This window comes from Microtus pennsylvanicus, chromosome 7, assembly GCF_037038515.1.
Source record: "Microtus pennsylvanicus isolate mMicPen1 chromosome 7, mMicPen1.hap1, whole genome shotgun sequence".
Taxonomy (NCBI): Eukaryota; Metazoa; Chordata; class Mammalia; order Rodentia; family Cricetidae; genus Microtus; species Microtus pennsylvanicus.
In genome coordinates, this window is record NC_134585.1 from 114027387 (window position 1) to 114054405 (window position 27019).

The 27019-nt window shown below is 38.2% G+C and overlaps 1 protein-coding gene across 2 annotated transcripts in view; it reads left to right on the forward strand.

Moving 5' to 3' along the window:
- The window catches only part of Man1a2 (mannosidase alpha class 1A member 2), a 128996-nt gene that overhangs the window by 75977 nt on the left and 26000 nt on the right, over positions 1 to 27019 (forward strand). For both annotated transcript variants that reach the window (XM_075981792.1, XM_075981793.1), the window contains exons 8-10: positions 1427 to 1520; positions 16882 to 16997; positions 20886 to 21105. In XM_075981792.1, coding sequence (XP_075837907.1) covers positions 1427 to 1520; positions 16882 to 16997; positions 20886 to 21105 — 430 coding nt within the window. The remainder of the gene's footprint in view (positions 1 to 1426; positions 1521 to 16881; positions 16998 to 20885; positions 21106 to 27019) is intronic.

Genomic DNA, 27019 nt, shown 5'->3' on the forward strand with positions numbered 1-27019 from the left:
GTACAGAATTTATAAGAGATTTATCAGAACAAATGGGGAAGGCCATGGAATGTGATAAACAGTAGACCAAAACAATAAATAAATAAAAATCCTGACCAGATATCACCATAAGAAAAGCATGGATTCCCTCATGCCCCAGCCTGTGTAGAGTAAGAATAGAAATGAGATAAAATGGTAGAGTAAGATGTGATATCAGTGCAAGAGCCGAAGAAAGCATTTCCACCCAAGAGAAGACCAAAGCGGAAGCAACACAGGAAAGATGGGGCTTGAAATATGGAGGGAGGGACTTAGAAGACAGAGGAACTAAAAACAGTGAGCGTGAAATAGTGCACTGAGAAACACAGAGTTAATATTATCCATCATTTCAGATGTCAAAAAGCAAGTTTCTCATCTTTCCTAACATCATTTAGAAGTGTCTAAAAGCACTTGTGCGTGATGGTGACATTGTATATGAAAGCATTCTTGAGTTCCTCAGTACCATGCCAAAGCCAGCTAAAGAGAACATGATGAGAAGCTTTGTGGTAAAACTATTGATGTTCTCAAGTTCAGAAAGCTAAAGTATATATACACGCTTGTGAGAAAGAATGTATTCTAAGTCACTTATACCGTCCTGGTCATCAGTCATATGTAAGGCAGCATGGCTACGTTACTTACTCAAAATTTGAGTGATCAAAACTTTAGGTATCAATAACTTTTCAAAGAACTAAGAATACAAGAAGTCGAATACCTTTCCTGCTGCACTGGCTGCTCCCCATGCCTGAGAGTGCCTGTCAGATCTGACTGGCCTGCAGACAGCTTGAAGGCAGCCTTTGGGAAAATCATCAGCTTCCAAGTATAGTTTGTTATTGTTTTTCCTCCCTTAACTTCAGGGAGATCTCTAAGAATTTACATAAAATTGATGTTTCTCATGGTCATATCTGTATAATAGACTGAGAATGTAAAATATTTTGTGAGCTTTTTTATTTCATTACTTTTATTGTTTGTTTTTTGTTTTTTTGTTTTTTGAGACAGGGTTTCTCTGTAGCTTTGGAGCCTGTCCTAGAACTAGCTCTTGTAGACCAGATTGGCCTTGAACTCACAGAGATCTGCCTGCCTCTGCCTCCAGAGTGCTGGGATTAAAGGTGTGCACCACCACCACCCAGCCTATTGTTTGGTTTTTAAATACTGATATGTCATCTAATAAAATTAATGAATCATTTAAGAGTTACTTTTATTATTGTTTGGTTATTTAAATAATAATAATAATATGTCCTCTAATAAAACCAATGAATTGTTTAAGAAACAGAAACCCTCCTGTCCACCACACATGTCAAGGTAGAAGGTGGGTGTAGGTTCCATATGATAGAAAAATCACAGGGCATAGGCTAATAGAAAGCCTTGATGACATCTGTTTCTCTTAATTACATTCTTATTTCATTTTGATTAGGTCATGCACATTCGGAAACTACTCCAGAAAATGGAACGCCCAAATGGTCTTTATCCAAATTATTTAAACCCACGTACAGGGCGCTGGGGTCAGTGTAAGTATTTCTAGCGCAATTGCTGACTTGCTAAAAGGTTGTTTGAAAAGTCTTTGCTTGATGTGGTGAAAGGTGCACATGTGGAATTCAAACCCCGAGTCCAGGCCCGATCCTGCCAGTGCTGCTTCCGTCCCTTAGTTTCTGATCCTTTGAAGCTACTTGAGTTTTATTTGTAAAAAGGAAGCATTGGTAAAGTGTCTCACAAGGATATTTTCTTTTATGTATTGTAAGTGCTTTGCTGAATAAGTTATGATGGATATTACATAGTAATTAGTCTTACAAGTAAGAACACTATGAGGAGTTCAGAATAGATGTAACTATTTAAATTACTGGAAAAGAGGACAGTTGCCATTGGATAGACTAGGCCTATTTGTTCATTTAAAAAAAAGGTATCACACATTAGTTATTGTATGAGACTAAAGATAGAAAAAGAATGAGTGTTTGGTCTGCTTTGGGGGAGTTCCCAAGCTAGCAGGGTAGGTAGAAACACAAAGTGATTGGACTATAATGTGGCAAATGTAACAAAGAAGTGTACTCGTTATATGAAACTGCCAGAAATGCCTGCTCTGCCTGCTGGAGAAAGGTTTTGCTTGCAGAGGTTAACAGTATCGGGGCTTTAGAATTCATCTTTGAAGGTTTTGAATCTTAAACAGTAAATGTTCATGCGGAAATGTTGAACTTAAAATTTTAGTAATTAAAGTTTTATAAATGCTATTTTCTTAAAGTAAAGAAACTAAAATAAATACAAGTAAAAACTTTGTTCCTTATAAGTCGGTGTCTGGGGTAATTTTGAAAATAATAATAGTGCAATGAAGTAGTAAATGAGAGACAATGGTAACGATCATTTAAGTACTGGAAGCACTGCTAGCTCTGCCAGTGGAAACCATGCGAGTCTGAATACCGGAGCTGGAAGGTGTTTGCCACGGATTGTCTTGCAGGCTCCTTTTCGGGAAATTGCTTATGGACCCTGGTCTTGTATTTTCCCTTCTCCGTTCTCTTTACTTTGAAGAAAATAGAAGAGCTAATGTTCATACTGAAAGGATATTTTTGAAAAATCAAAACGTTGAGACCTGTGTTTATAAAACAAAATGTAGTTTTCTTAATGCTATATATGAGTGACTGGATTGGATGCCTACTTAGTAATTTCAGTGAATCAGATTGTAGAATTACAGTGCCAGACATGAATTCCTTCCTGTTGAGCAAGCTTTAAATCCAATTAGACAGCTATCTGGTTATTCCCAAGGTCAAAGTTCCGCCTTCATACCATTGTGGCTCTCTTGTGGGTCTGGTCATTGTGTGGTTCATTGACATTACAGCTGGGTAGATCTGCCAGTTTTTTCTCTACCACTGTCCAATGCTGTGAGAGCCATTCCCCAGGGAGGAGGCTTCCCCGTTGGTTCCTGCTTGATTCCTTTAAGTCCTTTGAAGAGTGTGGTGTCTTCAGTAATTTCTGGAAGAAAACAGAAATTGCATTGGTTTAGGAACTTGACAGTAAAAGGTTCTTTTAGAGAAGCATCTGTGCTTACCACTGTAATACCGACATGCTTTTTCGTTAATAAGTGATAAAGAAAAAAAACGTGATAAGCACTTGAAAAACTCTTGTATCATTTATGAAACTGATTTTAAAATGGATTTTAAAAATACAACCAAATTTAAGAGCCTGAACTACAATACCCTTAGATGAATATCCGGGCCTATAGATTCCTCAATATGATACCAGTACCATAGGAAAGTAAGTTAGACTTAAATAGAAATTAAAACTTTTGTGCATTGAAGGACTCTATTGTGATTTAGAGATAACCTACCAAGCAAGAGTAACATATATAGTGGGGATATGTTTCTATAATATATTAACTCCTACAGGTCAACAAGAAGGCAACATAATTGAAAAATAGACCAAGTTATTTGGATAGTTATTTTTCCCAAGAAGATATGCAGATGGGAAAGAAGTAAATGAAAACGGTTTGTGTCTTTATGGAAATGCAAATTAAAACCACTGTGAGATACCTGCCATTTCACAGCTTCTCGGGTGGCTGTATTCAGAAGTAAGCCTTGGCAAATGTGGAGAAATTAGAGCACTTGTCGTTTCTGGTGGGAACAGAAAACCTTGCAGCCAGGGTAAAACCGGGGCAGTTTCCAAAAAGGCAGTCCGAATATCCTAATGAGTAGCCACCAAATGCACTGAAAATAGACTCAGGTGCTTATGTCCAAGTGTTCCTAGAGCCAGGAGCTGTGCTCTGCTAGAGGTTCAGTTGCTGGAGGCTCTGGCACAAAGGTGATGTAGTGGAGCATTTAGGAAGTGAAAAGCTTCCAGGGATGGGTAGTGAGTGTAACTACTGTCATTGACTGGAACACTTTCAGTGGTACACGGGCACAAGGTCATTGAGTCGTTGGATCCCAGTCTCCAGGTCGTGTGGAAGAGGTAGCTTTTTTTTTTTTTTTTTTTTTTTTTTTGAAAATTCTTCCTTGTCATTTTATTCAGGTTTCATATCTTCCCCAGACAGCACCAACAGCCGGGGACCAAGTGCTTAGATACATGAGCTTATGAAGGCAAAGGGCATTTCTCATTCAAACCACCACAACCACATTTAACCCTTCTCCCCATGTGTTTGTAACCAACAACCTAGGACATGCATATGACAGAGAACATGTAGTTTTTGTCTTCTTGCTTGGGTTACTTCCAGGTTACTTGGAAACCTGGAAAACCATGGTACCTCATGAATCAGGTATTTGCACTTGGCACTGTATTTTTGGAAGCTTTATTCATTTTGTTTGAGATATGGAAATCTACTAGCTAATGCATAAACAGGAGGAAATAAGAATGCCAAGAGGCAAAGGGAAAGCAATTCAGTTCAAAGAGGCTGAGCCCCCTGTAGCCTTCTCTTGGCATTTCCAGGTTTCCTCTTAACCAAGTTTTGCATTGACTTTGTATTCATAGGAAACTCTCAGACAAGATTCACATGGGCAACAAAAGGTATCTGTAACACAAAGGATAGAATAGGGGCTGGGTGCTAACTGCAGAGCTAGGCCAGGTATACCCAGCCAAGAGCTCAGGCTTATTTTTTAACTTGCTCTTTTTATGAGGATGGGTTGTTGCAGAGTAAACCCGCCCCTATCTACCAGCTCCCAGAGGATTGCTTGCTAAGTTGTAGTATAGTCAGATTGCCTTCACCAAAGTTGAATAGATGCTGACACCATGATCTTGAATCTCTAAAATTGTGAACTAAATAAACCTCTTTTCTTTATTAGTCCTAGCTTTACGTATTTTTTTTTACAGAAGCAGAAAATGGGTGTAATCCAAGTGGCTTAATAGTGAATGAATAAACAAAATATGGTATAAGCATACAGTGTAATATTATTACTCAGTAATTTTTAAAAAGAAATGATACATGCTACAATATATGTGACCCCATTGAAAACATTATGCTAAATGAATAGAGACAGCCACACAACACAAACTCACATATATCATATCAATATGTGTGTGTGTGTGTTTGCACTTATGCCAGTCTCAGATTCGTAGAGATAGAATGCAGGTGGAGGCAAGCAGAAGCTTTAGTGACAGAGAAGTAGAACTAGATTACATCTGTAACCCAGCAGTCCAGGAGCAGAGGCAGGAGGACTTTGAGCTACAGAGTGAGTCTTAGTACAGTCAGGGCTTTATGTGAAACCATGTCTCAAAACAAAACCAAATTGAAGGTCTAGGAAAAGGAAAGACAAGAGAAGGAACAACTTGAAGATGGTCCAGGCCCCCCTTATTTTATATTTTTGCAGGGAGTGGGGAGGGTGGTGAGATAAGGTGTCTCTGAGAATCAGAGCCTTGTCTGCTTAGACGCTGGGGTAAGTAGAGGGCAAGTGCAAGGGTTGAAGAGTTTTCTTTCTTTCTTTCTTTCTTTCTTTCTTTCTTTCTTTCTTTCTTTCTTTCTTTCTTTCTTTTTTTTTTGGTTTGCAGTTGGCTGTTACTGGTGGTAACCAGTGAGCAGTCAGTTAAAGGTTAGGCCATCTCTAAGTACTTCTCCTGACTGGCCATTACCAGGTCCACAAGGAGGGCAGTTGAGAATCTAGAGAAACAGGTTTCTTTACTCCTAATTGCCATATTCCTGTAGTTCCTGGAATTGTCATAGTTCGACCAAAAGAGGTTTTACATGACAGCTCAATACAGTGGATGAAGAGAATGGAGAGGAGTTTGCAGGGTTTTCGGCCTGGTGATGCAGTTTCAGGAACAGGTAGTGCTCACGTCACCCACTGGCCGCAGCCAACATCACTGACTAGCACACTTCCAGTGGTGCCAGCGGCACCGTTGGTGCCACGCATAGACCACCACGGTAAAAGCCCTAACAAAAAGAACTCATTTGCCACTGTTTTTCTCCACAAAGTAAATTGAAATTACTTTACAATATATTCATCGTCAGCAGTTATTAATTTTGAGAATGCTACAGAAAGCACTGTTCACCGGGTGTTTTGGCAGACAGATTTTAAAACCTTAGCAAACTGGCCTCATATTCCGCTAGCAGCTGCATTCCCTACTAAATTGTCTGATTTGTTCTTTCTTGTGTTTTTGTATGTTTTATATCAGCTCTGGAAAGTATCAAATTCCATAATTATCTTTGAGCAGTATACATCTGTCATATCTATAAATAGGCTGCAAAACAAACATTTAATTGAACTGAAAGTTAACCATTCAGCTTTGGCTAACTGTATTATAATTAGAGTGATGATAATGTCTGATATGCACATAGCAATCAGAGAGTAATTGCTAGTAATTATTCTCAGGATAAGGACTTGGCAACAGATTTAAAAGAATATCGCAAGGAACCTAAATTTATAGGCAAATCATTGGTTCTCTTCCCTTTTTATTTCAGTTCTCTCATTTTTAAAGTACAATGATTAGCCTAGGGCATTTAATGATTTCAAGTGAAACCAATCTAGGAAACCAGTCACTACCAGTTCATTAAGTTTTATATTACTAACTTTAAAATTGTGGAAAGATTAGAATGGGTATAACGTTAGCAGTTACAATACAAACCCTGGCTTTTTTGCATAACAGTTTCAATAAGGGGTTGAACTCCTGTGCCTCTACTCTTTCTCCTGGAGAGTTCTTTAGTCTGAAGCACGTGTGGGTCATATTTGTGAGGCACTATATTTGAAAGTGCTTCACACTAGTTTGTATTCTAGAATTCTGGTTGGAGCTGCTTCTAGAAAGAGCTTCTGTTAGGAACATCCCCCGCCCCCAGACTGCCAGGCCTGCTGAGATGGCTGTGTAAGCCACTGGTGTGATTTAAAATTCATCCTCAGTTTCCAGGTATCAGAAGACTCTTGTAGTGCATGCTTCATCAGATCTGCCACATAGGCAGTCCCAAGTCAGTGCTTCAAGTCAAGAAGCCAGACCATTGAGTGATGTTATACTTTTAGATCTTAGGTAGACCTTGAATCTTCAGCTCCTACACTTTTCTCCCTGGCTGTATCTGGGAGAACTTGAGTGGACCTGTAAGAAGACTGAGACCATTTCCCATGAATTAAGTAATTTGTTACATCAGTAAACCCTGACAGGAGTTCATAGAGAGAAAACCACATTTCCTGTCCCATAGAGCTAAATAAAGACTTGCATCCTCTCCCTTCTGTTTTATTTCCTTTAATACTATCTGTGAATTCTTAGATTTCCCTCCCTTGGTAATCCTTTCTTATATCTATAACAAATCCAGAAATTGGCACATGATGCCAAAGTGCAAAAGCCTTTTTTTTTAAAAAAAAATATTACTTTAAAATAGTTACTGGGGCTGGAGTGATGGCTTAGTGGTTAAGAGCACTGGGTACTCATCCAGAGAGCCTGGGCTCAATTCCCAGCAACCACGTGGATGCTCACATCCATTTGTAACTCATGTCCCAGGAGATCTAACACCTTCTGAACTCTGCAGGAACTGTACGCATGTGGTTCATAGACACAAATGCAGACAAAACACCCATACACATAAAATAAAATTTTAAAAATGGAAAAACAATAACAGACAAAGCCTCTGACTGCTTGCCGTGATGCGGAGCTTACTTGTTTTCCACTTTACTACTTCTTTACCATTAATAAATCTTTCCTGATGGCAACACTAGCTCTGAAGTGTACTCCTTTGTAACTTTGTACTGTGATACATTACCATTCCACAGTGTTATTTTTCACCAAAATATTGTTTTCTTGAATTTGTCTTCAGCACATTTCTTTGACTGTCTGAGCTCAGTCCCTAGAACTCACTGTGAAAGGAGAGAACCAGCTCCTGGAGCTTGTCCTCAGTCATATGTTCATACCATAACCTCACACCCACACTGATAATGATAATCAGAACTGAAATTGAAAGAAAGGTATGTTCTGTTTTGAACTGTTGAGTACACTATCCAGATATATGATGTCTTAGAAAAATTTTGAATTTCATCACAATGGTCATAGTTGCTGGGAAAACTAAGATCCTCAGCATCTGTTTATTTTCTTGAAAAACTTGCTTTCTAGGCCATTCTTTTGCTTTTCTTTTAGTCTCACTTAGCTGTACTCAAGTCTTTGTGAATTTGTTCTTTATCCCTGATTTTCTTTGCTGTCTTCACAGTGCTGTGGTATGAAATACCATCTACATTCTGACTGTTGGGCGACACTATTTCTGAGGAGATAAATACTATCTTACCCTAGGTAGGGGACCAAGGACAGACTAAAATAAGGATACCACTGAAGGTGAATTTTATTGTGATTACCTAGAGAAAAATGGGTGAGGGGCAGAAATGACTCAAAGACAGCTGCATCACCAAAAGCCTACCGCAGCATGGTAAGAACTCATGGGAACTTCAAGGGTATTTTACAACTTGCAGGTAACTCAAAAGCTTGGAGACTTTTTCATTGAGGCAACACAGGTGGTCTGAGCCTCTTCCAAGCATCTCTGCTTTCTCCAGGCAGCTCTGCTTTAGAGTAGTATATTATTTGTATTTTGATAAATAAAACTTGCCTGAAGATCAGAATGCGAAACAGCCACAGTAACCAGGCATACAGGCCAGGCAGTGATGACACACAGCTTTAATCCCACCACCCACACTAGTGAGGCATAGAGGCCAGGCAGTGGTGGTGCCTGCCTTTAATCCCAACACTAGAGAAGAATATAAGCCAGGAGGAGACAACTCTCAGTATCAGTCTGAGGATTCGTGTAGGTAGTATCATTAGTTTCCGTCTGAGGTATAAGTAAAAGCTCGTGGCTGGTCACTTTGCTTTTCTGGTCTTCATGTTGAACCCCAGTATCTGTCTCTGGGTTTTTATTATTTGTGCTACACTGCTTGCCTGCTTCTAGGGAGCTTCGCCGGTCTCTGTTTCTTCTAGGTGGCCCAGCCTGAACCTCTTCTAAGAAATTCAGCTTGTCTGAGAGTGTCTCTCAGCAGTTCTGCCTGCTTATACATGCTTGGAGAATGAGAGTGCTAATAAATCTGGTCAGTTTTAGGGATTTCCTGAAGTCTGTAAGTTGCTTACTTCCTGAGCTTATTAAGGAGCTTTTCTATAAGATGGAATGTTTCACCTCCTTTTAGAATATCCTTTGTTTTAACTCCTCCCAGAATAAGACGGTTTTGTTTGTGAGGAAATTGCCACATTAACACTGACAAATCTCAGATTTAGAGGGCCAGTCTTCTGTTATCCTTGACCTCCGGTTATTGAAATGTCCAATGACCACTTCAAGTGTACGTGAATATCATAACCCAGTTCTTTATAGTTCTTGATGTCACCAGCTGTTTCTTTAGTTCTTCGGTTTCAGTTAATGACTTTTCTGTTCTTATTTATACCTTAAATCTTAGTGCTATTTTTTATTTCATTGTCTTACACCCAACCTCCAGTTCTTCAGCAAATTATTTTCTGTTTACTTTTGAAATGTACTTGGAATCTAGGTACTGTTTACCCTGAGCTGAGTTACTCCCTTTTATTTATATTTTCGTGACTGTACTTTTTATGGATTAGTTACAAACAATGCTCTTTAAAATGACTCCTATGCTAAAGTCTTGGTTACCAGCAAATGTGTTTGTGTGAAAAGAGTGTATCCCAAGGGCTCTGACCTATCTTATTGATAAAGCCCTTGTGTAGACAGTGCAGCATTACTGGGAGGTGGACAGAAGTAGGCACAGGACTTAATTGGAGGGAGGAGATCACAGCAGGCGTTCCTTGGAAAGATCTACCCTGTGTCTGGCCCCATTTTCTTCTCTGATGTCCATGAGGTCAGCAGTAGGGTTCAGCTACAGGCTTCCTGCCCTGGTCTTTTCGCCACAGTACAGAAACTGTGGAGTCAGTGACCATGAGCTGTAATCTCTGACACTGTAAAAATAAGTCTTCCTTTAAAGCTGTTTCTTTAAGTATTGGTAATAGTGATGATAAACTAACAGCAACTCCTAATTGGTCTTCCTGAGACTGCCTTCAATCTATTCTAATATAAGAGCCAGTAATTTTTTATTTTACAAATTGTGCTACATTGTATGATTCTATGGTGACTTTATTTATTACTATCCAGAGTATAAGCTAAAGTCCTCATAGCCTTCTTTGACCTCTCTCCTATTTTTTGTGGTCCACCTTCATTGACAACTCCCTTTGGTTCTTGAGTCTAGCAAGCAAGTTTTTATCACAGAGCCATTGTTCCTACCACTTGTGCTTAGGCCAATCTTCCCAAAGATACTCATATGGCTCACCCTCTCACTTTCTGATGTGGGAGTGATTTCTTATTAATAAAGAAACTGCCTAGACCCATTTGATAGGCCAACCCTTAGGTAGGTGGAGAAAACAGAACAGAATGCTGGGAGAAAGAAGCTGAATCAGAGAGTAGCCATGATTCTCCCACTCCAGACAGATGCAGGTTAAGATCTTTCCTGGTAAGCCAGCTCGTGGAGCTACACAGATTATTAGAAATGGATTAGATCGATATGTAAGAGCTAGCCAATTATAGGCTGGAACTAATGGGTCAGGCAGTGTTTAAAAGAATACAGTTTCCGTGTAATTATTTCGGGTAAAGCTAGCCAGGTGGCGGACGCAGCCCAGCCCGCCAATCTTATTACAACAACTTTCTACAGATGGTTTTATTTAAGTTACCTTAGAGATAAGAGTCTTTCCTGCTTACCTCATCTAAAATGTTACTCTTAGCCTGACTACCAGATCCATAGGTTGTACACTCCTTTGTTCCTGGATAATTACTGAGAACACAGAATTTGAGCAGAATAGCTGGGTTTGACTCATGTCTGCTACATTCTAGCTTTGTAACCTGATTGATTACTTAACTACTTTGCATCTGAGTTTCCTCCTCTGTACAATGTGGACAGTAGCAGTGTAATACACTTTATGGTATTATTGTAAGGATGAATTGGCTTATTATGTATAAAGTACTTGAAATAGTATCTGATACATAGTAGTCCTTATTGTTTGCTCTTTTATCTTACTTATTTTTTTTTATCTCTCAACATAATACAAGATCCATAAGGCAGAGTGTTTTGTAAGTTTTATTCGCTGTTTATCCTGAGTGCCTAGGACAAGGCTTGCTACATTGAGGCCATTCAGGAAATGTATAGTGAGAGAGTGAAGAGAAATTTTAGTTATCATCTCACTTTCAGACTTGCCTCTCTCATGTTTGCCTAATGAACAGCTCATAGTTCTGAATAGTCCATGCTGATTCATTGATTGATCTGCAACTTAGATAAACTCATGAGGTAAATGCTCTTTTTCTTTTCCTGTCTGTTGGTGGAGAAAATAAAATGCGGAGAAAATCACGTCCTTTACACAAGGTGATGCAGGTAGTGAGCACAGAGCAGAGCGGGGTTAGCAAAGCAGACTGATAGCTGCAGAGGTCATGCTCTTACTGTTCTGTGTGTGCCACCTTCCAGGACATTGCACCATGCCTCATTTTTTTTTTGCTCGTGCTTGCTGATCTGCAATGTCTGTTGTGACCTCCCCTGTCCCCTATTCTTTAAATGTTCGTATTATCTCCATAGTAGCAGTGTCTGTTAGTAGGTATGCCTGAGATTAACTTGTGTCGCCCAATTTAGCTTTTCCCTGGATTTCCTTTTACCTGATTGCATTTTTTGTTAGCTCCATTTAGATATGTAATAGCATCCCAAAATTCAGCAGACTAGTTGTAATCCCTTCCCTTTCAGCCATTTCCTTCAGTATTTCTAGGTTCAGTGAGGAACACCGTTTATCACTCCACTGCAGTTGGAAAGTTGGCATCACTCAGAATTTTTCCCTTTTAGTGAGCACACCTAATAGGTAGCACACAGGAGTGTAATAGTCAAGAAAGATTGATAAATTATTTTAAGAAATCCATGTGTATCAAATGCTAAGAGGCAGGCACAATTGGAAGGTAAAAGTTATAAATAAGTAGGGAGATCCCTCATGGGAAGAGGCTGCTGAGGTCAGGGTTCCGGCCAGAGGACTGCCGTAGAGAAGAGGTGCTCCGTCCTCTTAGCAGTTGAAAGGATAAGGGAGAGTGCAGACAATGAAGGACTTGTCTTCTTCCTGCCTTCAGTTTTCTCTGTTTTCTCCCTGGCTGTTGGGGGAGATAAGGTAGAACAATGGGGACTTAGGTTTCAGAACTCTGCTTTAGGTTCAGGAAAGAACACTTAATCAAGTAGTCATGAAGAAGATGATAGGCAGAGGCAGGTGGATCTCTGTGAGTTTGAGGCCAGCCTGGTCTACAGAGCCAGTTCAAGGACAGCCAAGGCTACACAACTCTTTTTCAGTGACCTATACCATTATGGCACAAAAAGTAATCTCCTATGTGGCCTTTAGCCCCCAAAGACAAAATACTAGTTGTCTGCTGCTAAGTAGCAAATCACCGTAGAACTCCTTGGCCTTAAACTTTACCTGGATCTGGATAATGTGAGAGAGAACTGTGGAGAGTGGAGATAATCGCTGAGAATAACAGAAAATAATTATCCCAGAACTGGAAAATAACCAATCTTTAGTTTGAATAGTGCCTGGAATACCAGGGTGTGATACTTAAATGTAGCTAGTGTTAAAATGAAGACTCTAAAAATTTGAAAAGTGAAGTTGAATGCGAGAAAATGGGAATACACTGAAGCTGCAAAATGGCGACAGGTTTTGTATAGGAGGGTGGCACTTTCAGGACACGGAGGGGAAATTGCTTCTGTCTTTGGACTTAACACTCATACACTATAAAATGTACTGGGCATATAGTGAAAGCATTCCAGACAGCAAGGTATTTTGTGTGGCATAATGTTTCTAGGAGTTTATTTAAGAATGTTCTTCAGAAAATCCTATGTAGACTAAGATGTAGGATTGAAGATATAATAGGTCTAACTATGGAGAGCAAGAAAAAAGAGATCTTCCAGTTAGTCACAGCTATGGAGGGTGCCTTGGTGCGGGAGAATTGTATGTATTCTGTCAATCATGTCTTAAATAAAAGCTGATTGGCCAGGCAGGAAGTGTAGGCGGGAAAACCAGACAGAAAGTAAAAATGATGCAATGAGAACAGAATTCTGGGAAGGAGAAAGTTGATTCCTCCCAGTCCTGTGCAGACCACCGAGGAAGCAGGATGTGACCTGCCAGCTGAAAAAGGTACTGAGCCATATGGCAAAAATAGATCAGAATAATGGGTTAATATAAGCTACAAGAGCTAATAAGTACCCCTAGCTAATGGGCCAATCAGTCTTATAACTTATGGAGATCTCTGTGTGATTTTCTTTGGGGCTTGCTGGCTGTGGGGTACCAGGTGGGACAGAAACCCCAACAAGCAGGCCCCATCCATGTAACAGTGCCTAGAGCTGATCAGGCTGGAAGGGCAATGATATATGCCATGGTTGAGAAGCTAGACAGTAATGAGCATTAAAGATGATAAACACTAGGATGGTGACCAGAAAATCAAAAGAAAACCAAGAGCTGTGGAGGAAAGCAACAATTAAGCAGATAAACCTCATGATACTTAAGTTTTTTGGTGGAGTGTGAGACAAGATGAGGGAGAGGGAAGATGCAGCAGTTCTGTACGAATCAAAGAAATTCTGACATAGGGGCTGGAGAGATGGCTCAGACGTTAAGAGCACTGGCTGCTCTTCCATAGGTCCTGAGTTAAATTCCCAGCAACCACATGGTGGTGACTCACAACCATCTATAAGGAGATCTAGTGCTCTCTTCGGGCAAGCAGGCAAACATACAGGCAGAACACTGTGTACATAATAAATCTTTAAAAAAAGAAATTCTGACATAACTGTAAAATTGATAGCAGTATTGTGCCTGCGTTTTGACCCATTTGTTTCAGAATAGCTCCTCGCCAGATGGAGCACGGCTGTGTCTACGCTTTGTACTAAACAGTGCCCATTGTGCACATCCGTTGCAACTCTTCTCTCCACTCATTCATTTCTGTATTGTTTAAGTATTTATATTCTTAGACTGTTATGGCTTTTGTGATCATAAAATATTAATGTTAGGAGTTTTTTAGCAAAAAAAGTATAATTTACCATATAGCCCATCATTGTTTGACCACCATAAGATTCTTTTTTTTAAATATTTATTTATTTATGCATGCATGCAACATTCTCTGTGTGTGTGTGCCTGAAGGCCAGAAGAGGGCACCAGACCTCATTACAGATGGTTGTGAGCCACCATGTGGTTGCTGGGAATTGAACTCAGGACCTTTGGAAGAGCAGGCAATGCTCTTAACCGCTGAGCCATCTTTCCAGCCCCGACCACCATAAGATTCTTAAATGTGGACATACATGTTCTATATTGTTACCTATTAGAAATGTAGTCGCAGATGTATTCAGTGTAAAATTGAGTGAGCTATCATTTTATAAGCCTGTCTTTTCCTCCAACCATCTTCTATGATACTCAGTTAACTTTAAGACTCTCAAGCAAAGGAACTTTCCTTTACATATTTAGGTAGAAAGCAAGAGAACAGTTCTTAGCAGCATTAAGTTAATAGATCTTAGTTAAAGGTGATGGACATTTTATATTCAAGAACTTAGAAAGTGTAGCTCTAGAGATCAGAGAAGTGGTTCTCGTTAGGGACTGATGTGAACTCTGTTAGGCTGCTGTAAAGTTCTGTATTTAACTGTGTGGTTTTAGTGGTGTACATTGTGCTAAAAATTATCAACACATTTGCTTATGAGTTCAGGAAAAACAATGAAATAAAATGGCGTTTAAGGTATATGTGATGTATAGGAACATTCAATGTATTGCTTACGGTGTAAATGATAGCCCTTCCACCCATTTGTTTTCTACAGTAGAAGTTGATTTTGAGTTACATGAAATTACATGTGCTCAGGTAGTATATTTATGGATATGAAGTTAAAACTCAAAGCCTTTGCCCAGAGATAATCGTTAGTAATTCTTTTCAAAGACTTTGTACCCTAACATTCTTTAATATATAATTTTTAGCAATGTCAGACTATAAATATTATCCTGAGCCTGCTCCTTTTTCACACTTAGCAGTGTAAAAATAGATACCCTTCAGTGTGAGATTACAGACATGTGGTTCTTTTTAATTATCATGTACTGTACTATATTTATACTCATTTTCTTTATCAACTTCCCTAGATAGTTCAGGCTATGTTTAACTTTCTACAAGTGCAAACAATTCTATAGTGGATGTTTTAACACCTGTATTTATGCTTTTTAGGTCATATTATAGACTAATTCCAGAACTAGAGTCATATATTAAGTTTTGATATCTACCTCCAGTCCTAACAGTTATGAATTATATTGTAAGCATTGGATAGTGTGCCTTTTAAAATGCTTGAGACAGCTGAGGATATAGTACAGTGGTAGAATGTTTACCCTGCATATTGAAGGTCCCGGGTTCAATCGTTAGCAACACGGATGAATGGAAGATAGGTAGGTAGGTAGGTAGGTAGGTAGGTAGGTAGGTAGGTAGGTAGCAACACGGATGAATGGAAGATAGATAGATAGATAGATAGATAGATAGATAGATAGATAGATAGATAGATAGATGATTCTCTTTCCTCCCCCCCCCCCCACGCTTCTCTTTGTCTTTCACTCACTCACTTGTTGGGCTGTCAAGATGGCTCAGCAGCTAAGGGCACTTGCTGTGAATCCTGAAGATTGATCTTGATTGACCCATTGGTGTAAGGAGAGAATCACCCCATAATCACATGCTGTGGTATATATGTTCATTTATATACAAATAATGTAATAAAATCTAAACATATTATTGGGGACTTGGCAGATAGTAGTGGAATCTTGTTATTTTACTTGGCTTTTCTCTGGATGCTGGAGTTGAGTGTGTTTTCTTAGGTAGTGACTGAGTCTTGTTTCTTTTCTTTTGTTAATTTTTGAGTTCTTCTTTCGTTTGCCTTATTTTTTTTTGCCAGATGTCTTTACGTAGGGCATTGCCCTGTTTTCATGCCGTACATTCTGCGGTTACATTCTACTCAGTTTCTTCCTTTCAGGTTTATTTCTCTTGAGTTTAGTTTGTGTCCTAGGAAATTAAAACTTTTCCTTTATGACTCTTTCATTTTGTATTTAAGCGCATCTGCCTAGGAAATCCAGAAGTGTTCTTTATATTCTCTTCTGCTTTACTTACAGTTTTGTATCGTTAATAGTTCACAGGTATATTCTATGATCTGAAAAGATAAATTCTAGCATGCCATTTCCTGAAGCCAAATTGCAAGTTTTCCTTATAAGCTTCTGATTAGCATCCTCCCCTTCCTGTGGTATACTGTCTGCCTGGCTGAAAGTTTATACATGGTGGTGTGTTTTTCTTTATGTACAGGGACAATGGGATTTTTGTGATTAAAATCCCACAATGTACAGCAAAACTGTACATTTACAAAAAAAGTGAGGTATCACAGTGTGTTTGCCTTGGTACTCTAGTTTAAAAGTGTGAGTGATAGGTAAGAATATACCTATGAAAAAGCAATGTGTACTAATATGTGAAAAATATCAATGACAGAACTCAAAAGCTAATTATAACTAGAAAATATATTGCAAAGTGATTCTTACTTTCCAAACAGGACTTTCTACTAGATGTTGTTGTGTAGATGTTTAGGAGTGAGTGTCTTTTGTTTAGTAGCAAATATAAATGTCATTTAATGATGGCTGTGTATTTAAAGTCATTATTGTATAAAAGATAATTATTTTACTTCTACAGAAGTCTGGGGCAGGGAAACAGTGTATAAACTGTATAATTTAAAATATCACTTACAGAGAAGAAAAGGATTTCCTAGAAAATTAGACACATATAGGGAAGCCTAATGTGCTTCTACTTGACTAAGCAGAATATATTGGAAGTAGGCATGGCAGTATGATTAATTAATCTGTTAAATATTATTGAAAACTATTATTTTAATTGTCTTTATCTTCCCTTCTCCCACCCATGTCCTCTTTTCTCTTTTGCTACAGATCACACATCGGTTGGTGGTTTGGGAGATAGCTTTTATGAGTACTTACTGAAAGCATGGCTGATGTCAGATAAGACAGACCATGAGGCAAGAAGGATGTATGACGATGCTGTGGAGGTGATTATTGCTTGAATATTTTCAGATAGTGACTGTATGTATTGAATATTACATAGTGATGAACAAATTAATGGTTTTATTGTAGGCATTTAGAAAATATATGTAATATACATAAACATGTTCATTCACCAAAGTTTGTTAGTATTTTAATAGACTATATTTACTTTAATTCTTATTTGTGACATTTTAATGAAAATTGAAGAGTGTAGTGAGTGTATATATAAAACATTGTTTAATTACAGTTAGTCAAACTACTGACTTTATTCTTACCTGCGAACATTTCTTCTTTAAAGTGACGGCTTAAGAGATATAGAGATATATCTCTCTCTACGGTGAGAGTCTTTGAGCAAAGACTTGTGATGGTGCTCACTGTGTGGTGTTCTGACCCACTTACATAGATGACTCCATTAGGTTATTGTCGTCACTTAAGACACAGTGCTCAAGTGCCTTGCTGAGGATCCCAGAGCTGAGAGTCTGGAACTGAGCCTGTCCTCTTCATCACTCTTTATATTGTTTGGTAAATCTATGACAGCTTAAAGGCCTGGAGTTAGTTCTACGAAATTTTACAAAAAAAAATTATATGATAGAGAAATTTTAATCATTTTAATAAGTTACTGACTTTCTGATCTATTGGAAATCTGAATATTTTTGATGATCTTAATATAACACAGTCCTTCTGATATAGTGATCTATTTTCAGCATTGTAGTTTTGTAAGTTTAAAGATCAAACCAAAGATCTTTATTACCCATTTTACATCCTTTACTTTGTTGGCAGCTGATTTCCTGCCGTTGTTTTGAGTGTGCTCTAATGTGGGGTGAACCGTGATGCACAGTTCCTTGTTCACCAGCCCCGAGTTAAAGTTTACATTAAACATGCGATTTCTAAAATTTTCTTTGGAGCCTTAAATTTGGAAAACTGCAAAATTTTATTTTCTCTGTGAAAATTTAAGCCTAGAAAAGTTATGATCTAAGAATTTTCTAAACTATTTTAGAATCATAGTGATGTTTGAAAATAGCTCTTAATCAGTTTTCCCAGCTTCTTAAAGAATAGAGAGTAATTTATCAGTGTCTGTACCCAGTACAAATAGTCCAAATATAATAGGTACTGTAGACACTTGAATGAATGTATTTTTGCAAAATTATGGCATTTATCACATATTAAATCATTTTTATTTTTTCTTATTCTTAACCTAAAATGGTTTTTTACCTTTATTTTCAAAAGAAAAAAATATTTTTATTATTTTGAATTATCACTTTTAAAATAGTTTATGTTTTATATACTCATTACTTGTAATAGGTATGATTGTTTTGGAAGTTAATCATAAATATAAAAATATTTTCCATTACCATATACTATATGTACACAACTTTATGTATTTGTTTTCTCCATCCTATTTTTATTAGTTTTTTACATTTAGAATGGGTTCTTACTATTTTTTAAATAATAATTGATCAAATTTCATTTCAAAATATGATCTCATCTATACAATTTTTGCGCTTTGTTATCTTCAGCAATACTCCTGTTAAGAGAATGTTTTGAACTGTAAAATAACATTGAGTTCATAGAAGAAATAGGATTGGCTGAGTGTTTTAAGATTGCAATCTGAGTTCTATGTCACTTCTCAGATATTATGTTTAAAATGCTTCCATTCCCATCCTGCTCTTCTCTCTTCTACAGATTCCTGTAATCCTGATTTCTTCATCTTAGTGTTGTTATAGGTTTTAGATCAAATTTACATTCAGTCTTTTCATTTTTTAAGATAGTGTATTAAATATACATTTTAAAGGCCCTTTGGCATCCAGGCAACTATTGTAATACTAGTGGAAATGTGTAAACGTGATATAATTATCCCTAACTGCCATTCAACGGTTAGCATTTTATGTAAGACATTGTTATATTCTTTAGAGAGAAGAGTGCAGTAAAGTCGATCTCAGTCACCCTGAAGGTAGTTAAGGATGCAAAGCCCTGTCTTCACCTGCCCTTCCTTTAGTCCTAGTAAGTTCATAAGCATGTTTGGCTGTCTTATAGCATAGTAAGATTTGTGTTGTAAAGACCAGAAATGACAAAAACAATGTAAACATTATGCAAAAAGTTAAAACTCTCCAAATATGGTGGTATACACTCTTAACCCCAGTTTCCAGGAGGAGGCAGAGGCAGGAAGATGTCTATGAGTTTGAGGCTAGCCTATGCTTCATAAGACCCTGTCTCAAAAGCAAGCAAGCAAAAAAAAAATTACAGCCAACTCTTTAGGCAATTATTGTGTGTGTTGAAGCTGTGTAAATATCACTTGACTCGTAAAGATAAGAATCTTAGCCTCTCCATTCAAAAGACTGATCTTTTAAATATATACATTTGGGAATATCATGGTTAAAAAATAACAACAGAAAAAACCTTGCAATCTGGTGGTCATCCATATCATTTGATTATCAGCTTCTTATCATTGTGTTTATCAACCAGATCTAATTAGCTAAGAGCACCATCATTTATAAAATTATTTATTGAGTATGTGGAACATTATAACAGGCTTTCTGGGACATACAGTGATGAAGGCATAATCCCTACATTTCTGTAAAATACATTGTCATTACAGAGAATATAAGGTGTATTTTTTCCAGAGCTGCATGTTATTGAACATGTCAGAAAACAGCCTAAAACCAAAATGTAAATCAATCCTTGAAGAAGTACATATCTTTTTTCAGAAAGAAAAGCTTGACCCTCTTAACAGTCTAAGGACATGGTCTAGGGGAGCAAAGCTCATAAAATTCTCATTATTAAAATGAAATGTGATTGTTATGCTCTACTTTTCTTGTATTTAAGTTTAGTGTAAAATATTTCCTTTGCTATCCCCATTATCTCTTTAGTAAAACTGACATTCTAGGAGAGTATCCTGATTTTGAGATTATCTCCTTTTATCCGTGACAAAACATCCAAATCAAATGACCTAACTTTGAGAAACCAGTTTTCTAAGGAGTTAAGGGATGTATATATTAAGTTTCAACTAGTTTTGAAAGCTTTCCCATGTGCAAGGTATATTATGCTTTTTAAAATTACTTTGCTAAGTGGCATAGCTACATGAAAAATTAACAATTTTAACTATTTACTAAAACCTTATTTTATCTTTACTTATTCAATCTTCTGTTCGGTTTTTGTTGTTTGGAATAGAAAATGAATTGATAGAACCTTTTGGATTATAACTTCTTAGGATGACCTCTGTTGATTAATTATTATGACTCTCATTTACCCCAAGAAGACAAGCTATATAAGTAATATCACACAGAGAAGCACTCAGAGGCCATACATATCTCTCCTCTCCCTTTTTGATTACAGTCGTGATTAGGATGTTGTTTCAGGTTTTATACGCTTTGATAACTCATTAAAATTTTACTTACAAACTGGGTTTGCAGTTTGTAAAAGTTACTCCTTTATAAAGTATCATAATACCAAGACTTCGTGTTGGCCAAAAAGTCCAGACAGACACTGTCCAGACACTGTCCAGACACTCCAAGTTTGTGTTCTAGTTTCATTTCTGTTGTGGTGACATTATCCTACCAAAAATAACACAGGGAGGAGGAAATTTATTTGACTTACAATCCTATGTTACAGCCCGTTGTTGTGTATGGGCAGGAACCTAAAGTATACTGCCAAGAGCAGAGTGGGCCCTTCCTAATGCCTGTGTGCTTTTGCTCAGCCAGCTCTCTTCTCTCTTCCACAGTCCAGGGCCAGCCTGTGAAAAGGTCCCCCATAGGCATAGACGAGACATGGCCTCAGACCAACCTGGATGATTCCTCACTAAGACTATCCCCTTTGGTGACTCTAGGTTATGTCAAGTTGACAGTTAAAGCTAAGCAGAACAGTCTGTGTGTAAATTGTTTATCTTTTTCTCGAAGGCTATAGAAAAACATCTTATCAAGAAATCCCGAGGAGGTCTTGTCTTCATTGGAGAATGGAAGAATGGACACTTGGAAAGGAAGATGGGGCACTTGGCCTGCTTTGCTGGGGGAATGTTTGCACTTGGGGCAGATGGTTCCAGGAAGGACAAAGCTGGCCACTATCTAGAACTAGGGGCAGAAATTGCACGAACATGTCATGAGTCATATGACAGAACTGGTAAGAATATTAATAAGGCTATTTTAGTAACTTAGTCTAAAATAACCTCAGTTAAACATGTTTCCAGAAATTAGAAGGAAAATGTAATATACTTGTACTGTTCACTTCAAAATACTGCACACTAAAATAGCAGATAATTTTTTTCAACTTTTGTTTTAATTCCAGGAATAGGTTTCATTTTTAAAATTTCTGAATTCTTGGGAGATTTTTGTTTGTTTTATTCTTTAATATTTAGAAACTAATTGTTGTAAGTACAAAAGATATTTTTCTAATAAAATCCAAAACTGTTAGTTTTTATCACTGTGCCTGTACTCTTAAGAAAATAAAAGGAAGCTGGACGGTGGTAATGCACGCCTTTAATCCCAGCACTCAGGAGGCAGAGGCAGGCGATCTTTGTGAGTTCAAGACCAGCCTGGCCTACAAGAGCTAGTTCTCAGACAGGCTCCAAAGCTACAGAGAAACCCTGTTTCGGGGAAAGAAATGAAATAGAAAATAAAAGGAACCAAAATAGATTCCTCATCACCTCCAAAGTCCAGTTATTGTTTGACTGTCAGACAGTTTGTCTTGGTTCACTAGTAATACTTATGTTTGCTTAAGAAAATACTCCAGCTGGGCGGTGGTGGCGCACGCCTTTAATCCCAGCACTCGGGAGGCAGAGGCAGGCGGATCTCTGTGAGTTCGAGACCAGCCTGGTCTACAAGAGCTAGTTCCAGGACAGGAACCAAAAAGCTACGGAGAAACCCTGTCTCGAAAAAAAAAAAAAAAAAAAAAAAAGAAAGGAAGAAAATCCTCCAGCATTGCTTTGGGAAAATATATAATATCTTTTGATCTTCTGTGTTTTAGAGGTCAAGATGGTTTTATTGTTGACAAAAATTGATTCAAAACACAGATACTGTATACATTCACGGATGGCTATTCACTATGTAGAAGGGCCTTTTATGGGTACAGTAGTGAAAGGGCGGGGGGGCTGCAGAGCACTGGGTGAGACTTGCAGTTTAGTTTGGCTTTCCAAACATGTTTTTCATTTTATTTTTCTCTCTGAGACAGGGTTTTTCTGTAGCTTTGGAGCCAGTCCTGGAACTAGTTCTTGTAGACCAGGCTGGCCTTGAACTCACAGAAATCCGCTTGTCTCTGCCTCCAGAGTGGTTACAAACACGTTTTCCTATGTGAAATAATTAGTGACCTGGAATCCTACAAACTTGTAATGCCTCTTTGTGGTTTTAGAAGTTGAATCGTTGCTTTTCTATAGTAAATGAATTTCTGTTTCAGAGTTAATTTGTCATTAAGTACCATGATGCAGATATTGTAGGCTTGAATTTTGTCCTTGTTCATAAGTCTGTTGAGTTATTTTTATATAGTAAGGGGTGGAATTTAAGGTGAAATTGACCCTTTAATTCTCTAATTATCCAAATAAGTGGTTTTACTTTTTTTTTAAAAAAAAATGTAGCTCAAAAGAATATTAACATGTTATTCCCATGTAGTTTAATGATGGTATTAAGACAGTTAGTGACCTGATTTACAAATTGAATTATCACAATGATAATATGGAGTGTGAGTTATACACTTAAAATGTAGTTAACAGCTGAGTAAAGTTGTATTGTGCATCTGTGCCACATTTTATTTCCCTTTCAGCTGTTGGTGGACATCTCAGCTAGTTCCAGTTCCCTGTGGTTGTGAGAGAACAGCAGTGAACATGGATGTAGAAATATCCTGTAGTACGATAGAGAACCCTTTTGGTATACCAGGAGGAGTAGAGCTGGCTCATACAGTTGTTCTGCTTTTAATTTTTTGAGGAACCACCTGTTGGTTAGTGGTTAGTTTTAATTATCAGTTTGACACAATCTAGAATCACCTGGAGAGAAAGTCTCAATGAAGACTTGTCTAGATTAGGTCGGCCTGTAGGCATGTCTTTGGAAGATTGTCTTGACCTATTCTAAAAGTTGGAAGCACCGTTTCCTGGGTTTGAACCCTGGATTATATAAAAGAAGAAAACAAGCTAGATGCATGCATACATGGGCTTAAGGGTTCCTCTTCCCATAACCCCATAAGGTTCGTTCTTCCCTCCCTCCCTCCCTCCCTCCCTCCCTCCCTCCCTCCCTCCCTCCCTCCCTCCCTCCCCTCCCTCTCTCCCTCCCATTCTTGTTTATTTTTGAGATTGACATTTAATTACATTTCACCCTTCCCTTTCCTCCCTCCAGACCCTCCACATGTGTCCCTCCCAACTCGCCTTCAAATTCATGGCCTCTTTTTTTAATCAATTGTTAATTTATACACATATGTATATTATACATATATATTCCTAAATATAACTTGTTCAGTCAATATAATGTTACTTGTTTATGTGTTTTTAGGGTTGACTGGCACTGGACATCCAGATGGTGTACCATCCCTAGGGAGGGCCACCTCTCCTGCTCCCAGCTTTACTCAGTTGCCTATAGTTTTTAGTGCAGGGTTGAGACCTCACGGGCTTTTCCCCATCCAGTTTGGCATGTCTGTTGGTGTCAGACTTGTTCAGCTCTCGCTTGGGCAGTCATGTTGATGTGACTTTACAGGTGTAGCTTCTGATGCTACTAGGAGACACAATCTAACAGCTCCCCAGTCCTCTAGCTCTTACAGACTTCTGCCTCCTCTTTCTCAGTGAGCCCCAGATATGAGAGTACTTTGTAGATGTATCCATTGGGAATGGGCTCCATGACTCTGCATTTTGATTGGCTGTGGTTTTCTGTAGTGGTTTCTGTACAAACAGAGGTTTCCTTGATGAGGGGTGAAGACTACATTTACCTGTGGGTATAAGGACAGATGTTTACAGATTGTTGTTAGGGATTATACTGGTTGAGTAAATTAGTGGTTGTAGATTCTCCTCCAGTAACCATGATTTCAGTAGCACCTAGTGGTTGGCTAGGTTTCCAGTACAAGAAGGCATGGTACCCCTCTTGTTGAGTGGAGCTTAAGTCCAATTGGAGAGCATGTATTATGACCAGGGTATTCGTGCTTTTCCTCACGTGTAGTGTCACTGTGCCATGCTGCTTGTGTTTTCTTAGTCATAACTATTCTGGCTAGGGTGAGACAGAGTCCCAAAGTGATGTCCTTAATTTCCATTTCCTTAATGGCTAAAAAATATTTGGCCATGTATGTGCTTTCTTTTGAGATGTGTCTGCTCATTTTATTAGCCCATTTATCAATTATCAGTTTTATGGTTTGGGCTTTGTAGTTCTTTATATATGCTAGTTGTCAACCTCCTAGCTGAGGTATTACTGGCAGAGATTTTTCTCCCATTCTGTTTGCTCTACTGATAGTTTGCCTTGCTGTGCAGAAACTTCTTAGTTTCATGTAGTCCTGTTTGTTTCCTCTTGGGACTATCCCCTGTTCAGAAAGTTCTTGTTTCTGTACTTGAAACTTCACATATATTCCCTGCTTTTCCACCAGCAATTTCAGGGGTTCAGGTTTGGAGTTAACACCTTTGGTGTTCTGGGATAAGTGAAAGCTGGGCTAAAGTTTATTTTTCTCTGGGTAGACATTCAGTTTTGCCAGCAGTGTTTGCTGTAATTTTCAGGAAAATGGTGGATCTGGAAAGTAAGGTGACCCAGTCTCAGAAATATGAAAATCACATATTTTTGCTCATATGCAGATATAACTTTTAATGTTTGCATGTATGTAAGTAAGGGGTTGTGAGAGTGGGGAGAGATTAGGAAACTAGGTAGACAGGAGGGGAACAGGTGGTGTTGAGGGGTGGGTCATGTGACATTTGTGACATGAATGTGGGATGGAGGGTACAAGGCAGGGAATATGAAAGAGGGTGGAATAGGGAAAAAATGTGGTAGAGAAACAACAAATTTTGTTTGAAAACACCATAATGGAACCCAATTTTTTTGTAAGCTAATAAAAATGTAAAAGTGAAACTAATATTAGTGAGACATTGAGGACTAGCATAAATGTTTGCCAATGGGCAGTTGAGCTTTTGTCATGAAGATTTTGACTACAAATGGTTAGGTCTAAACACCAAATTTATTGTAGCAAGTATACTAAGAATAAGGCATGCCATAATTACTAGAAATACTTATTCCCTTAAGCAGGGGCACCTTATATGCAGACTGCTATGCTAGATGTGTGCAGGTTAAATAGAGTATCACGGCTCTGCCTTTGAGACTCCCATGGAATTCCAGAGGACTGGCAGGAACCTTTGTATTCCTGACAGTCGTGTTTCTGATAGCACTGTTGAGCAGTCTCATATTTTGAGTGTCAGTTTTATTTGGCAAGTTGAACCTGTGGCCCTCTTTGTCATGGTATCCCCAGAAGCTCACTGTTTGATTTGTGCCTTGTACTTTTAAGTCTTTCACTGGTTTTAATTATCTTTGTTGTCAGCTTAGATCCTTGGATTAGAAAGTACAATTCTAGTTTTCATATATTTCAAGCTGGCTCGTTATTCTATACTCTACTGCATTTTCTTATGGCTCTAAGTTTCATTTAAAAATTTCATCTCAATGCTTATGGTGTTGGACTTTTAAAAAATAGTTTTGTTTATTTATTCTTAACAGAGTTTCATTATATACCAAGAATGGCCTTGAATTCAGAGTCTGTTCCATATAGTACTAGAAATTACTAGCAAGAATAGTCAGACAAGAAAAAGAAATGAAAGGCATTCAGATCAGACAGGAAGAAGAAAAATCATCCTGATTTCCACATGGGGTGATATGTAAGTAGGAAATCCTAATGAAAACTGCACATACACACACACAAAACTGCTAGAATGACTTAATCCAGTGCAGTGATAGGATACACATCAATGTACAAAAATCAGTTTTATTCTTTATGCTAATCAGTCTGTTGGAGGGAGCAATCAGGAAAAGAACCCTCTTTATGATAATGTAAAATGATAAAATAATTGGAGCTGGGGATAGAGAGCTCTTTATTGTCCAGTCTTGAGGATCAGAGTTTCTAGCACCCACTTAAAAGCCAGACCTGGGCCTGGGTGTTTCTTTAACCCCAAGACTGACAAGTAGAGACAGAAGGATGACTGGGGCCTGGTGAAAGCAAGCCTTGCTGAAACACTGCAAGAGTCTACTTCAGAGGAACTCAACAAGGAGTGATGGAAGGGGATGCGTAATGCCTTCCTCTCCTTGCCTTTCACGTGCAGTGTCTGCACACTCACACCTGTGTGCATACGCCTCCATGCCCCCCACAATAATAACAATACTTTATGAATTGATTTAACCAAAGAGAAAAATTGTATGCTGAAAATTACAAAATATTGATGAAATGACTGAAGACACAAGTAAAGGGACAGGTAGTATCCGTGTTCATGGATTGCATTTGTTTCTAGGTACTGCTTAGCTCTTGATAGAATCAGAGATGCATATTGCTCTGAGAGACACTTCGTGCCAGAGCATACAAATATTTATAATTCTGTTAGAAGGAAAATGTGGTTCTTTTGAAACCAGTTCTTTTGAAACCACTTTTGTAAAACAGTAACAATAAAAATAACCAAAATTACTTCAGGACTGGGGTGTAGCTCAGCCTAATATGTGAGAGACTCTGGGTGCTGTGGGATAATGCTTTTGTCCGAGGTAAAGATTTGTCACTCATATTAGTTTAATAAAATGCTGATTGACCAATAGCCAGGCAAGAAGTATAGGTGTGACGACCAGACTAGGATAATTTTGGGAAGAGGAAAGGCTCAGTTTGCAGTCACTACCCAGATGCAGAGGAAGTGAGATGAAAATGCTACACTGAGGAAAGGTACTAAGCCACATGGCTAAACATAGATAAGAATTATGAGTTAGTTTAGGTTTTAAGAGCTAGTTAATAATAAGCCTGAGTTAACAGGCCAAACAGTTTATAAGTAATATAAATCTCTGTGTGTTTCTTTGGTACTGAATGGCTGCTGGACCAGGCAAGATAGAAATGTCCATCTATA